The 16,353-nt window shown below is 48.7% G+C and overlaps 1 protein-coding gene across 1 annotated transcript; it reads left to right on the top strand.

Moving 5' to 3' along the window:
* Nucleotides 1-1,304: 1,304 nt before the first annotated feature.
* On the top strand, nucleotides 1,305-16,315 carry Myoz3 (myozenin 3). Its single transcript, XM_052155288.1, has 6 exons — nucleotides 1,305-1,464; nucleotides 8,308-8,486; nucleotides 10,150-10,203; nucleotides 10,307-10,436; nucleotides 10,742-10,904; nucleotides 13,617-16,315. The coding sequence occupies exons 1-6, from the start codon at nucleotides 1,305-1,307 to the stop codon at nucleotides 13,783-13,785; spliced, it is 855 nt and encodes a 284-aa protein (XP_052011248.1). The 3' UTR covers nucleotides 13,786-16,315.
* The last annotated feature ends 38 nt before the right edge of the window (nucleotides 16,316-16,353 follow it).

A 16,353-nucleotide genomic window follows, 5' to 3' on the forward strand; every position in this document is an offset into this window, starting at 1 on the left:
GATAAGGTGATTTTCAGGGCCTTGCAAGGGATCCGGGGGGTCCTAGGGATGCTTACAGAGGCCTAGGGACTGCATTAGGAGGAAGGGAGTTATGAGCTCCAGGGTCCTGGACATGAGGTGGGAAGGCTGGGGTTAAAGGTAAGGGAGAGGTAGGCGATGTCTCCTCTCAGCCTGCAGAGAAACAACTCCCTGAACAGTAGAGACCTTTTTCAGATCCTGTGAATGTTTATTTGGGGACAGATCTGACTATGGCATTCTAACCCAGATAAGTCTCAGTTGGTTCTTGTCGATTATCTTGTGACCCTAACCCTCAACTGCGCGTAGACATGCTCAGATTTGCATTCAGTTTTAAAGGTCTATAGGTGCCCCGAAGCCCATTTCTATGGTTTAGTCCAACCAACGCTGTTAAATTACAAAGGGGGAAACTGAGGCACAGAGTTGGCAAATTGCTTGTCCATCATTGCAGAGGAAGTCTGTGGCGTCTGTTGGACTCAGATCAGCGTTCACAGGGGTCCTATTGGGTGTGGGGACACAGGTGGAAGATGGAAAGACCTGAAAGCCATGGAGGGAGGCTGGCAGGGGCAGGCAGGGGTGGGGGGACTAGAGTTGGGGTTCCCTCTTCTGACCCACATTAGGGAAACTGGGGGGGGGACTCACACACGTTCTCTGGGGATTGCATTCGTCAATCTGCTTCAAGATTCCTGGAAAGCAGCAAGAAGTGAAAGATTGGAGGAAGGGTAAGAGAAGAGATGGCAGGTAGGGACGGCTGAGGGCTGGGGCTAGGAACTGAAGTAGGCCGGGTGGCAGGAGAGTTAGTTACACAGGGCACCGTAGAGATGGGGCTGGTAGAGTCGGGTGGTTATACCGGCATTTACCTCCAATAGCTTTGTTGCCATGTAAGTAGATTAAAGATGGAGAGATGGGGGACCAGGATGTGATGCTTTTCCCCATCTTATTGGACTAGCCAATACCAAGTCCAATACTTAGTGGACTACCAATACCAATACTGAACCAAGTACCAGTGTGAAGACCCCAGGGTAGCCCTGGTCTGATTCATGATCCCCAACCTCTACCAGCTTCCAATTAGAGCTCTTAGGTAAGCAGGTGACCAATCACTTAGGTGAGTCGTGCCCAAGGTCCCACCTAGCCCCAGGGCATGGGGACAGACCCTAGGAAGGAGCCCTTAAAGAGAGAGTGACTCCCCAGTAGGCTGGCCTCTGATTTGTGTGACCTCCTTGGCCCACAGTCTCCCCCCTCACATAGAGGCCTTAACTGCCCTCCAACTCTAGCCTTTGCCTGTGACTATGGGCAGCTCGGGGCTGGGGCTGGGTGGCAAGGACTTAGAAGAGGCCTCGGGAGAAAAAGATTTCCTGAGCCATTTGTGGGAGTTTCTCTTCCACAGGATGATCCCCAAGGAGCAGAGGGAGCCAGCGATGGCTGTCCCGGGGGACCTCACTGAACCAGGTAAGGTGGATCCAGTCCTCTGCCTTCCCCAAACTCTTCTTCGTCTCCAATTGTAGCCATTGAGGCCTGCAAGTGGAGGCCTCACAGCAGCCCCTGGACATGTCTGTGGAGTATGTCACCGGTCACACTCCTGATACTTTCTGAGGCTTTTGTGGGAACTTACCGTATCTTCAGTACAGCTGAGCATCCCAGAATGGGCCTTGGTTCTAAGACCACGTTGGACTCAGCCCTCTCTAAGGCCAAACTGAGCTCCCAGGGTTGGTCCCAGATTCAGCTCAACTGTGAATCACACTTAGGCCTCAGGGCAGGACAGGTAGCCCAGCCCCATTTCTGGGAATAGGATTGTGTGTGTGGTGGGGCATGGAGGGACAGAAAGGAGGGTGGCTCAGCTGGACTCAACCCGTTTTACTAAAATGTGTCTTAATTTTATGAAAAAAAAAATCACCTAAAAATCTATGCTTAGCAACTTTACAAGGCATCTTTACACGAACTCCCATTATAACCATAGAGTTTATTAGAACACTTCAAATATCCTAAAAATTAATCCAACTAAGGTGGGAGTTTCACGTTTTCATGTGGCCTTAGTGGTTCTGTGGGGCTGGTTAAAATCCAGATCGATAGGTCCCATCAGCTCCTGGGTCTATGGTTTGGAGTGGTAGTTGGGGTGGAGCCCGCGCTTTTTGGATAAGTGCTCAGGTGATTGGCTCAGATGGCAATAGTGACACTCTGATAAATGTTTGCTCCAGAGCTCCTTTGCTGCTCAGTCAGGGTTAGAGACTAAAGGACTCAACAAACTGTATGGCTTCAAATTTATTTTTAGAAATTATTTTTTTTGAGACAGGGTCCTATATATCTCAGGTTGACCTCAGACTTGCTATAGGGCTGACAATGACCTTAGAGAGTGCAGTGTGTGTGTGTGTGTGTGTGTGTGTGTGTGTGTGTGTGTATGTGTGTGTGGGGGGGGCAGAAGCAGGTGGATGAGAGGTACGTGGATGTGTGTGTGCCACAGAATTCAGGGAGGACATTGGATTTCCTGTTCTATCATTCCCAGCCTATTCCTTTGGCCCAGGGTGTCTTAGTCAGGGTTTTACAGCTGGGAACAGATACTATGACCAGGGCAACTCTTACAAGGACAACATTTAATTGGGACTGGCTAACAGGTTCAGAGGTCCAGTCCATTTTCTTCAAGGCAGGAAACATGGCCGCATCCAGGCAGGCAATGCACTGGAGGGGCTGAGAGTTTTGTTTTTGTTTTTTGTTTTGTTTTTCGAGACAGGGTTTCTCTGTATAGCCCTGGCTGTCCTGGAACTCACTCTGTAGACCAGGCTGGCCTCGAACTCAGAAATCCGCCTGCCTCTGCCTCCCAAGTGCTGGGATCACAGGTGTGTGTCACCACCGCCCAGCAGGGCTGAGAGTTTTACATCTTGTTTCAAAGGCAAAATGGAGAAGATCGACTCTCCCATGGTTAGGAGAAGGGTCTCAAAACCCATCCCAACAATGATACACTTCCTCCAACAAGGCCACACCTACTCCAACAAGGGTACACTTCCTAATAGTGCCACTTCCCCAGAACAAGCATATTCAGATCCCTACACCACCAAATATACTAATGTCATTTTAAAACTAAAAGTAGCCACTGAAAAGCAATAGTAGTCGCTAGGCAGTGGTGGCACACCCTTTAATGCCAGGATTCAGGAGACAGAGGTAGGCAGATCTCTTAGTTTGAGGCCACTTTGATCTATAGAATGAGTTTCAGGATAGCTGGACTACACAGAGAAACCCTGTCTTGAAAAACAAAACAAAACAACACAAAACAGCAGTAACCATCAAAGCACGTACCATTTCTGCTGGCCTCTGTGGGTTAGGCACTCTGTTAGAAACCTTTATGCATTAAGCCACAACAGCTCTAAATTACATATTATCATCCTGGTTCTACAGACCAGAAATAGGGCTCAGAGGAGCCGGAGGTCACGGTTGCTACGTAGCACAGCTGGGGTTTGATTGTTGGTCTCCCTGTCTCTAGATCCCCTGCTTCTATGGTGGTTCTGTAAATAATTTATCCAATTACAATATTCAGACAAGTGCCCAGAGAGACGGCTCAGTGGTTAGGAGCACTAGCTGCTCTCCCAGACAACCAGGGTTCAGTTCCCAGAATCCACATGGGGGCTCGCAATTGTTCGTAACTTCGGTTCTAGGGGATCCAACACTCTCTTCTGGGTTCTGTGGGTGTTTGTATGCATGTGGCACACAGACATACATTCAGGGAAAACATCCAAACATAAAAGAATTGTTTTTGAAAGATTCAAAGAAAATACACACGAATGGCTTTGGAAGCTTTTTCTAACGAGACCATGTGAATATGTTGACCACTGTCAGCATAGTGGTGAAAACTTTTCTCCTTTACATTTTTATATGAATGTGGGTACACGGACCATGGTCTCCTGACCAAGCCAGCTCAGTCAGTCATCAGGGTCTCAAGGGAGGGAGCAAGGACTGAAAAGAAAAAGACAATTAGCCAACACTATAGCCTGACTCCAGCCAGTGCTGAGGCTGAAGTGGGTTTATTTTCCTCTGGTCTGCTTTTATATCATTCTAGGTGCACACAAAGAATATGGCCAGTCCTAAGGCATAAACAGGATAGTCAAAGAACAAACAAGGCATAAACAGAGTAATTACAGAACAAACAGAGCATAAACAAAGGTCCCATGATTACTGTATTCAGGGTCTTAACAAGCCCCATCAAGATACAACGAACACATTCTTCAGCTGTAGTCTTCTTGAGTCTACTTTCTTGTCCTAGCCCACTGTCAAATTCTTGCTAATATTCCAGAAGGCGGCACTGAGAGCTCTCCACTTTCTCCTGCCGGCTTTCTTTTTCACTTAGTAGCTTACCACGGGTTTCTTTACATCCTGAGATGATTTATCTTGCTGCATCCCACCCACCTGCCTTGTCAGAACATCCTTGTTTGGGACACGTCATATTTACCCCACCAATTAATTCTTGATGGTTGTCCCAAAGGCTGCCTTAGATGGAACCCTTGAAAGGAGGGTCTGAGTGTGCAAAGGACTGATTGAAGCTTAGTAATTCAAATTCAGTCTGATTCCTTCCGCGTTGACAGTGATAATAGGGCATGATGGATGAGTTGGGTTACATGTGAAAATCATCGAATATGGCTGTAGATGCCTGTAACCTCCTCATCGGGAGGCAGAGACAGAAGAGTCCATGGGCTTTCTGGACAGGCAGCCTAGCTTAAGCAGTGAGCCTTTTTACTTTCCAAATTTCCAAAGTCAAAAGGGAGTAGGATACAAGCCCCACAGTTCTCCTTTATTATTGGTTCCAAAAATTAATGTAGAAGAGCACGTGTCCGCCCACTCCCAAGATTCTACAACCAGAGGAAGAAAAATAACAGTCCTTCTTTGTCACAAAACTATTAGCACATTGAACAGTAGCAGCAGTAAGAATTTTAGTGGCATCTAAGAACTTGTCCATATTCAGATTTAATTTAATAATTAAATTTAATTTTAGAACTATATTTAGTAGTGTTTAAAGTTTTTAAGCTGGGCAGTGGTAACACACACCTTTAATCCCAGCACTCAGGAGGCAGAGGTCAGGCTGATCTGAGGTCAAAGTCAGCCTATTCTACATAACCAGTTTAAGGACACCGAGGCTACCCAGAGAAACCCTGTCTCAAAAAGGGCACAAAATTTAAAAGACTTATTTACTTGTATTTGCATGTGGGGGGGGGGGCGGGGGAAGGGGTGTTTTTGCTTACATGTATGTGTACCACACTCATGCAGTTCTGGTGGTGGCCAGCAGAGGGTGGTGAACACACACCAAACACCGCTATGGGACTGAAATTTCAGACAGGTGTGAGCTGCCTTGATGGTTTGAGGAATTGTATCTGAGGTCTCGCAGGGGCAGCCAGTGTTCTTAAATGCTGCCCCATCTCGCCACCCCCATTTGTAGTTTTAATTAGGACCCCAGTGAGGTGTTGCTATACTTCTTAAATATTATTTAATCTAAAACAACCTCTCTCTCTCTCTCTCTCTCTCTCTCTCTCTCTCTCTCGTTTGAAGAAACTAGACAGCTGCACGCCTGCACTCACAGAACATTCTGCATCCTATTTCATGCTCATCACCCTTTATTCCACTGTCCATTTTCTCGTGACCCCTCTCCAGCCACACGTTGACAGGCAAATGCTCTATGGACATTGCTGTAGTGGAGTTTACCTCTGATCCAACATGAAAACTCTGATGGTCTGTTGCCAGGTCTGTCCTGGTTTGACAGGTCAGCAGAATTTGACTCCTCAGGCTGTCTCCTGTCTCTGACGTCTTTCGGGTACCCCTTCTCTCTATTACTTCCTTGCTGGCTCCTCTAGGTTTCCTGGGTACTTGTCTCCTCTACCTAAACTGAGCTAAGTCGTTGGTTCTCTGTATCTGTTTTGCTTTCTCCCTGACTGCATCCAGCCTACCAGCCTAAAATGGCATTTATTCACCTGTTGGCACAGGATGCTCTGTGTCTAATTTTATATATACTTATCATATATATATATGATATGTATACATATATACATATATGCATATATATGATATGTATATATGTATACATTTCTGTGCTAGATGAGATTAGCCTTAGGGTCTTTCACTTGCTGGGGAAGTACTCTACCACTGAACGACCCCCTCCCTGTATCAGATGTTGAAGACTGGTGATGTTACCTAAGATGCCCACGTAGCACCCTCTTCTGCCACCATCCTTAGCATGCCATCTCTCTGTCTTCCAGGAGACTTCTTTTGTTGGTTAAATATATATCTATGCCTTTTGCTCTTAGGAAAACACAGGCAAAGGGGATGGGACCCAAAGTAAGGATAAGTAAATAACCCCGAAAATCCTCTAAGTGGAGATAATGACTGATTCTAACCATGAAAAGAAAAATAAGCATACTGTTCTCCATTATGAACAGCAACATGAGACAGGCATGAGGGTGTATACTTGTTCATGGTAATCCTCAGCTGTAGCAAGTTCAGGGACAGCCTGGGCCGCACGAGACTGTCTCAAAATACAGCGGTTAAGAACATTTGGCTGCCAAGTCTACAGCCTGGGACCCAGAGGCTGAAGTAAGACATCTGACCCCTACAGGTGTGCTCTGGTATGCCACGTGTGCCGTGGCATGTGCCGCCTCCTAGAACTTACTAAATAAATGGATTAATATAATAAAAACAACAAAATGGGAGGAGAAAAGGGAGAATAAATGAAAACAAAATATTGCTTATAAGCTCAGGATGCAATACATCTTGAGCTCTGGATTTTTTCCCCTTTGAACATTAGTCTATACTTTCAGGCTCCTTGGCATTTCCACCTGAAAGTCTGTAAGACTCCTCAGACTGAAAGGGTGCCTTTGTGTTACGTTGTTGGCTTGGTTTCTGTTTTTTGTGACTGTGTAGCCCTGGCTGTCCTGGAACTCATTCTGTAGACCAGGCTGGCTTTGAACTCAGAGATCAGCCTGCCTCTGCCTCCTGAGTGCTGGGATTAAAGGCGTGCACCACCAGCAAGGTCCCAGAAAACACGAAGGTGTCTATGTGGTTGTTGCTTCTGTTGTTTTTACAGTACTTACAATGTAGCCCAGCCTGGCCTTGGGCATAGTCTTTTCTCACAGTCCTTCCAAAAATATTCTTAAGTTTTCAGATAATTGGGAGCGTCTGAATAAAACGAGGTAACTGTACTGTCTGGTTTTGTGTATCAACTTGATACAAGTTAGAATCATCAGAGAGGGAGGCACCTCAGTTGAGAGAGTGCCTCCATGAGATCCAGCTGTAAGGCATTTTCTCAATTAGTGATCAGTGGGGTGGGTCCAGCCCATGGTGGGTGGTGCCATCCCTGGGCAGGTGGTCCTGAGTCATAAAGCAGTCTGAGCAAGCCGTTGAAAGCAAGCCGGTAAGCAGCACCCTTCCATGAGTTTCTACTTCAGGTCACGCCTCTATGTTCCTGCCCAGATCTCCCTCCATGATGGCCTGTGGCGGAGATGTTTAAGCCAAATAAATCTTTCCGCTCCAAGATACTTTTGGTCAGGATTTATCACAGCATTCGAAAGGAAATTAAGAAATGTTTGCTTTACCTAAGTTACTGTCTTGGTCAGGGTTTTACTGTCTCAACAAAACACCATAACCAAAAAGCAAGTTGAGGAGGAAAGGGGTTATTTTACATTTCTAGATCCTAATCCATGATTGGAGGAAGTTGAGACAGGGTTGCCACCTAGGGGCTGGAGCTGATGCAGAGGCCGCGGAGGCGGGATCACTCACAGTGGGCTGGGCCCTCCCACACCATGGAACTGAGGAGCCCTGCTAGAGGGGGAGTGTCCCTGCCCTGCCCAGGAAAATCTCATCCTGGGCCTGCAAGTCGCAGAGCATGCAGCCTTGGAGCCCTCACCTCTGCCAACCTTGAGGTAGTCAAGTAGCCTTGGTTAAACTTCAAGCACCTCAAATCCCTCTTCATGTAAATAAGGAATTCCCAGCACCTTAGCCCCAGCCAAGGATGTCCACTTACCCCATTACCTCTACCCACTCTCCAAAGGCTTAAATAGCCCTCGTCGCCCCCAATTAAATCAACTCCTCAATGAAGCCTGCCTCCTGAGAAGACTGTTTCTCCCTAAGCTCCCCGTCGCCTGAGGTCTCCATACTCCGTACTCATCCCGCCAATCAAGGGAAAGGAGGGTGGAGCGGGAACAGTAACCCACTAGCCAAGAAAACCTCCCACAGACTTGCTTACAGGCTAATCTGATGTAGAAATGTTCTCAGTTGAGGCTGCCCCGGAGTCGTGGTGGGGCTTCCTTGAGGTGAGATAGTAAGAACTGTCTCTGACCTCTCCCACAGTCCCTTCGCTGGACCTGGGGAAGAAGCTGAGTGTGCCTCAGGACCTAATGATAGAGGAGCTGTCTCTACGAAACAACCGCGGATCCCTCCTCTTTCAGAAGAGGCAGCGCCGGGTGCAGAAGTTTACCTTTGAGCTATCAGAAAGTTTGCAGAGCGTGAGTAAGCCGTTGTGTGCTCTTGGGGAAACAACGCCAAGAGGGAGCAACAGAGGACCTCTGTGGATGGATGGTGGTAGGTGGGGGTCGGGGGGGGGGGAGTGGGGTGGCCCTTTTGTGCACCCATTAGATTATGTACTGGGCTGTTGACTTCACCTCAGATGCAGTTCAGACGTCAGCTTGGTTTTTAGGGAGGAGATATAGGAGAAGGCCATAAACAATGGTGCTCAACCTTCCTAAAGCCCCAAGCCTTTAATATAGCTCCTTATGTTGTGGTGGCCACCAACTATAAACTTATTTGTTGTTGTTGTTGTTGGTGGTGGTGGTGGTGGTGGTGGTGGTGGTTTTTTTGAGATAGGGTTTCTCTGTATAACCCTTGCTGACTGTCCTGGAACTCCGTAGACCTCAAACTCTGGCCTCAAACTCAGAAATCCACCTGCCTCTGCCTCCCAAGTGCTGGGATTAAAGGCGTGCGCCCCCACTGCCCGGCCATAAACATATTTTTGTTGCTACTTCATAACTGGGATTTTGCTATTGTTATGAATCATAATGTAAATATTTATAGAGACAGAGGTTTGCAAAAGGGGCCCTGACCCACGGGTTGAGAACCGCTGCCCTAGAAGCCTTGGCCAATAGACAAAGTTAAGGATGGGGGGTGGGGGCGTAGTGCAGCTCAATTGGACGAGTGCTTGCCTAACAGGCAGGAAAACCTGGGTTCCATCCTCAGCATACACAACACCAGTGTGGCGCCACACTCTTGTAACCCTGGTGTGTGGAGGGAGAAGCATCCGGATCAGGCTTTCAAGGTTGCCCTTGGCTACAGAACAAGTTCAAAACCAGCCTGATAATAAGTAATCTTGCCTCAAAACACAACAAAATAATGTTTTGCAGGTGGCAGGTGATTTTGGAAAATGCTAATAAAGTTAAGAAATAGCTACCTTGGACTGGAGAAATGGCTCAGCAGTTAAGAACACTGGCTGCTCTTCCAGAGGTCCTGAGTTCAATTCCCAGAAACCGCTTGGTAGCTCACGACCATCTGTAATAGGGTCTGATGCCTTCTTCTGGTGTGTCTGAAGACAGCTACAGTGTACTCAAATAAATAAATAAATAAATAAATCTTTTTTTGAGGGGGGGTTGTATTTTGGTTTTTCTGAGACAGGATTTCTCTGTATAGCCCTGGCTGTCCTGGGACTCACTCTGTAGACCAGGCTGGCCTCGAACTCAGAAATCTGCCTGCCTCTGCCTCCCAGAGTGCTGGGATTACAGGCATGCGTCATCACCACCTGGCTTAAACAAATCTTTCGAAAGAATAAAAAAGAAGAAAAGAAATGGCTACCTTTGCCAGGTGCTTGAGACAGTGCTTCCTAAGGGCGTCCACATGTATGAGGTGGGATGTATAACCATTATCATACGAGGGGTCATCTTACCACCGTCACACCCCCCAGAAGGGAACTGAGACTCAAGAAGCGCCTTATTCTGACTAAAGTTTACAGTAGCAATGAGAGCTATTGCTGTTTCTCCATCACAGGCACCAGTTCATCGCAGTGAACCTTTAACTCATTCTTCCTACATCCCCGAGCTCTTTCATTCCCCTTGGGTAGCGATGATCAAATCCTGGCTGCTCGCTCCACTGAGCGTCCCTACCTGTTCATTTCCCCCACAGATGCTGGCGGGTAGTGCCCGAGGGAAAGTGGCTGGCAGAGCGTCGCAGGAGAAGGTAAGGAGGAGGGACCATTTCCCCAGGGACAGCTATGGGACAGGACCTGGCTGCTAGGGTAGCAGCTGGCCGTCGCCCTCTGAGAGCCTGCTCCTGTGCTCAGGTTCCCAATGGCTTGGAGGAGCAGAACCACCACACGGAGACGTTTCAGGGGTCACCTGGGGACCCCAGACTTGCCCATCTGGGAGCGGCTGGGACTGAGTCGGTCCGTAGTCCAAGCGCCCTGGCACCAGGTGAGTGGCCACCATGCATCCTGGGGCACCAATGGCTCTGAGTCTCAGCAAGCAACCCAGATTGGTTGTACAGGGCAGGCTAGACCCTCCCCCGCCCCTCACCCTCCCACCCTCCACTGCTGGAGACCTCCCTGAATCCTGGGAATCCGGGGGCTGTCCTCCCCCCATGCACCCGAACTCCATCTCCAATCTCTTGATTCTTCTCCCCCGCCCTCGCCATTCTCTCTTGGGGTGTGGGAGCGGGAGAGACGATAAGGGGACAGAGCCCAGGCCTTGCAGGTCACCAATGCCATTCCACCCACCAGGCTATGCAGAGCCGCTGAAGGACATCCCACCGGAGAAGTTCAACCACACGGCCATCCCCAAAGGCTACCGTTGCCCTTGGCAGGAGTTCATCAGTTACCAGGACTACCCGAGTGGCAGCAGGAGTCACACCCCCCTCCTCCGTGACTATCGCAACTTCAACAAGTAAAGCCAGGCTGAGTGGGCGTGGCGCCCAGGGTGGGGAGGCCTGAGTACTTTTCTGCTCGCTATCTCTGGCCCCAGAACTTTGTAGAAGTTTAAGGACATCTTGCTAGAACAAGTGCCTCCCACTTGTTAGATATTCAATAAGTATGTGTGTGTGTGTGTGTGTGTGTGTAAAAGATGACTATGCCACACCTCCATCACATGTTAGTGAACACATCGGTGCTCAGGGATGAGAGTCACAGAAGGGGCATCACAGAGTTTCAGGTTCCGGAAATCTGAGTTGTCTTGCTCTGGGATAAAAAACTGTTTTTCTCTGAGGACACTTCCACATTTCACCAGGTCTAGGCTCACCCTGCTTTATTTTTAACGTGTAGTATGGAAAAAGGGCCAGGAGTTATCTTCGAGGCTGTGCAAAGCAGGAAATGGCAGACTTGAGGGTTGCGGAAAGAGTGGCCTATACCGGCTTAATGTGTGGCCTTACGGCAGGCTTAAATGCAGATGGCAGACCTAGCAGTGTGGTCTCGAGCAAGCATCTTGACCTCTCTTCACTTCCGTTATTCCACTCGTGAGAGGAAGTGTTTCCTTGTGCACAAGGCTGCTGTGGAGATGACCCGAGAGGTCCTAGGTAAAGTTTCTGTCAGATCAGAAGCTACTGAGGACTGCTATCTCAGGACTGACTGAGATTACTGTTTAGGTAGAAATGTTGGGGGAAGCAGATGGGTCAGTTGGGAGGAAATGTGGGGAACACTGCTCTGGACACTCGAAAGCAGAGCAGGATCCCAGATGAGGGCGGGGCTGGAGAGGGGCGCCAGCAGAGGCAGTTCCTTGTCCTCGTCCTCAGGGCTGCTTTTGGACATGTTCCTCTGGTTTGGGATGCAGTGAGTGAGAACAAGAAGGGTGCAGAGAGGTAGGGGCTGGCCAGTTGTCTTGGTACCTGCTGAGACCACACATGAAGATTGTGAGGCAGACACTTGCATCCTAAGAAGAGGATGGGGTCCCTGAGAATACACAGCTAGAGAAGGACTTGACTGCCCTTGACAGCTTCCTGGACAAGAGGCATTGACAGGAACGACTAGGCAGAAGAGTCTCTGTGAGAGCCTTAAGTTTTCCACCATGCCCAATTGCTGGCCCTCCAAGGTCCTCACCCACTGCCTGGTTATTTACTCAGTGCCACAGTGGGCGCTGTCCTGGCTTTCTATTTGTCTGACTTGCAGGCATTTTCCACTCATTTGTCTCGGAATGGCAGCCGAGCCAGAGTGCGCTAAGGAGGCCTCTTCTGAGACAGAAGGAGCACCTGAGGTGGCAAAGAAGAAATAGCTCTCTGGGGGACAAGCAAGGCCTAGTCAAGGTGCTAGACTCCCAGTTATGGCTGTGTGGCCTGTGGGTCTCAAACATGAGCCAGCCTGTTCCTGCAGGATTTAGCTAGATTAGCCCCTCAAGTAGTACTGGCCCTGGGAGGATCCCAGGCCCTGGCTAAGGTTTGCAGTTCCACCCTTTCCCACTGGTCCCTGTTGCAGGGGAACTACAGGAATACGGCTTTCTGTAATTTCTTAAAAAGGTTGTAGATGCCAGTGAGGGGTCCAGCACTTGCATAGCACGAATGAGGCCTCATGTTCAATGCCCAGCACTGCTCTCTCCTAGCAAACGACTTAAAAATCACACTCAGTATTAACCAACTACGAATGGAAGAAAAAAAGAAAAGAAAAAAGGAACATGGCTGTCCCTAGGCATGGCGGAGGAGGTCTTGGAGATATGTGGGAGATGGTAGCCAGAGGCAGGGACATCTGGGAGTCCAGAGTGGACGTGACCCTGAGATAGAGACAGGATCTGTTTGTGGGTCACTCTCGAATCCCTGTTTGCCTTGTAGTGGTTAACAAGATTGTCAGGATGCCCAGATCTCAGAAAGTTCTGGCAGCTGCTTATAAGAAAGAGTGTGTTCAAATGCTTTGTTTCATTTTGTAGCCTTTTCTCCTTTTGAAACCCACCGCACTCATACATAGATAGATTCTATCTCTCTTGAGTTGTGGTCCGGCTCTGGCTTGTCCATGCCTACATCAGAGGGCTCGGGCTGCTCCCTGGCTGTTAATGCCCCACTCTCTGCCTCTTCTTCTCACGAGCATACGGGAGCCTCCTCCAGCCATATGCTTAGAGACAGGGTTGCTGGGAGACAGTTTACACATTTTCAGGTTAAAAAAGATTCTGCTAATCTGTCCTCTGAGGTAAAAGGGCCGATATGCTCACAACCCAGACCAGCAGATGATGAGTGGGACTTCATCCCTGCCACCTCATTAACGTCAGCATCCTCTCCTTTGGTGGTCTTGGCAGTCTTGGGTGGGAGAGTAGTTGGGGGTGGGGTGGTGTCTGGATTCTGCTTGTCACTTAAACTTTGATGATTCTCCGGAAGTCCTCTCCGTCCTCCCGGTTGTAGGTATTTTGTTGTAAGAGGGAGTGGGATAAGGAAAGAGGAATCCACCTTCCAGTGTTCTTTTCTGGCACTGACTGGTGGGGAGCCTGGAACTTTGCCTTTATGGCACCTCTAACTGGAAATCTCCCTTTTACTTCAACAAGGAACAGATTTGGACAAGGCAGAACTAAGGACACCACTTAATGATAGTGTAGAATCTTTGCTGCCTGGAAGGGGAAACTGAGGCCCCAAGAGACCACACATATGCACATGTCTGTTAACCCTCCTTCATCCTGTTTCTCTTCCAGGACCCCAGTGCCATTTGGAGGACCCCACGTGGGAGAGGCCACTTTCCACGCAGGCACCCCCTTTGTCCAGGAGCCCTTCAGTGGCTTGGAACTTCTCCGCCTCAGGCCCAATTTCAACAGGGTTGCTCAGGGCTGGGTCCGGAAGCTCCCAGAGTCTGAGGAGCTGTAACCTCAGCCTGGAGTTACAATTCCCTGGGCTCAAGGCTCAAGAAACATCGTGCTTGTCTTGATTTTGCTTGCCTGCTTTTCTTTCTTCTTTCTTTCCTCCTATGCACTCTCCCCCACCCCCAGTATTTCTTTCCTCCCTTTACTGAGACAGGATCTCACTCTGTATCCTAGACTGACCTGGAACTTGTAGCTCAGGCTGGCCTTGCCACAGTTTCCCAAGTGCTAGGATTACAAAGTGAGCATATGAAGCTGACTTCAGCTTGTGAAGAGCTTTTACACACTGACCATTATTAGATATAGCGTTTCAAAGGTCAATGAGTTCACTAATCGTCAAAGCAGATGTGCATCAAACGTTGGATCTAATGTGGATTTGGAACCGGCCCCAGACTCAGTCTCAGATTGGCCTGTGATAGGAGCTAGTATCAAGTACCCCAGGTGACCCCGTGTGTGTGCATATGTGGGGCCCTATGATATGTGTCTGTAGGAAGTCATAGCGATGCCGGCCTCTGCCTGGCCCTAGCACTTCCCTGGTGGCAGAATGCTCAGCAGTGGTCCATCTACGTGTAGACTGTTCTGATTATTCGGAAGGAGTAACTCGGGAATGCTGCTGGTTGTAGAATGCTTGCCTAATATGCACAAAGCCCTGGCCTTCATCCCTAGCACACTAACCAGGCGCAGCAGGATTTGCTTAAAATCCCAGCACTTGGGAGACAGAGGCAGGAGGACTGGAAGTTTGAGGTCATCCTTGACTAGATGGTGAATTTAAGGCCAGTCTGGGCTACACAAGACTACCTTAAAAGAGAAAAAAAAAGCTATATCTCTGGCTGGCTATGAGCTGTGGTAGAGGATAACCTTGAACTAATACTCCTGCCTCTCCCAGCTGATTGACAGATGTGCACCCCATGACTTTCCCATTTAGTAAGACCCAGTTGGCTTTCATCTGTGCATGCTCTCAGCATTTCTGGAACATGTTCCATGCTAGACAGTGCCAGGCCCAAGTCTCAAGAAGGACACGATTAGGAAGTGATGTGTAAGGCAGTTGTATACTGACAGCTGAGAGCAAAGTGACCTGGATGAGAAAAGCCCTGAGTGAGTTAGTTGGTGGGACTCCAGAAACTTCCCAGAAGATGTGAACCAGACCTTAGAGAAGGAACGAGAGCCCACCAAGAAAAGAGGGTGTGATATAAGGTCATTTTTGGTATGTGTTGAGCTGAGAGTCGAAGTGAGGTGTTTTGGAGAGGCGAGGCTGTAGTAGAGACAGAGGCTCTGCTGGTTAAGAGTGAGGAGTTAGCATGGCCTCATTGACTGCTGTGTGGTGCCCAGGAGCAAGGCTAGACAGGAAGTTCGCAAGGGGCAAGGCCTGGAACAGGAGGGGATAAAAGGGGGTGGGGTGGGTATCAGCTTGTGATGTCCTTCATAGAACAGGGACAAAGTGGGACACGTAATGACACCATCCTATTCTCCATTCTGAACAGATCCTAGCCCAAGTGAAGGGGCTGTGACTGCTGATAGTGAGGTGTGACAATGTCTTGGTGGCTTGCTCCATACCCCGTTCCATAGATGTGGCCATCCACTCTCTAGAATGAAAGGAGCAGAACTGAAGAAGCGAGGGCCCACCGAAGTATCCCGAAAAAGAGACCCATTGCTCTGGCTGAGCTGATGGCCACTCGTTCTGGGACCGAGGAACAGTGTCCCGCTTTGTGATTTAGGGTTTAATAGCGGGGGCTTGGACACCCCACTAGCTGGGATTTGGTTTATCTGAGTGGTATGAACTTGGGAAAGCCACTTCATGCTGAGCCTCTGCTTTTCCATCTCTAAGGACAAGTTTAGGTCTCTGCAGGGTTTCATAGCGCAGTGTTGGGCAGTCACAGGGGCTCCATGTCAGGTGTCTTGCCCTATCCATTCTGTTGGAATAGATCTGCAGTGGATTTGGTTTATAAAGAAGGCTGTGAGAATGCAGGATTCAGGTCAGTGTGAATGATAGACGACAGAACCGTTCCTTTTGACAGGAACCCTTGGCTAGGCTGGACAGCGCAGTAGATGTTTTGTTCTGTGGAGTTTTACTGCCCTTCCTGGTTCCAGGGAACCAGTAGCCTGAGTCTTGGGATTCCTCAAAATTGGTGTTTTCTCTTGGATTTGGGGCTGGCTGTCAAAGCCAAGTTTCCATAATTTAAAGACCAACACCATCTAGCTAGTAGGGGGACTTGTATGGCCTGTAGCTCTCAAATCTACCTGACAAGCACAGAAAAGATTCTGGAAGGTAGGGTCCTGCCCTCCAAAATAGGTCACATTCCTTCTCCTGACCTGTTTTTTTGCTACTTAATAGTGACCAGTATCTGTCCGACATGGCCCATACCACGCACCGTCTCCCCTGTATCTCCTCTGTACCTGCAGACTGCAGGCAAACAACTGGTCTTTAGTGGAACCACCCTACATGTGCTGTTACCCAACAAGGAAAAGTTTGGATCCTGAGGAAGCAAATAAACACTTCAAGTATTTTGGGGGCCTAACAAGTCCTTCATCAAGCCTAACTTTGTATCCTTTTCTTTATATAAAGTATCAAGACTAG

This window comes from Apodemus sylvaticus, chromosome 13 (genome assembly GCF_947179515.1).
Source record: "Apodemus sylvaticus chromosome 13, mApoSyl1.1, whole genome shotgun sequence".
NCBI classification, from domain to species: domain Eukaryota; kingdom Metazoa; phylum Chordata; class Mammalia; order Rodentia; family Muridae; genus Apodemus; species Apodemus sylvaticus.

Coding starts and splice junctions, on each gene's coding strand:
- Myoz3 (XM_052155288.1), top strand. CDS start 1,305: ATGGGCAGCTCGGGGCTGGGGCTGGGTGGCAAGGACTTAGAAGAGGCC. Junction 1,465..8,307: donor GGGGGACCTCACTGAACCAG/GTAAGGTGGATC, acceptor TGAGATAGTAAG/AACTGTCTCTGACCTCTCCC. Junction 10,437..10,741: donor TCCAAGCGCCCTGGCACCAG/GTGAGTGGCCAC, acceptor TCCACCCACCAG/GCTATGCAGAGCCGCTGAAG.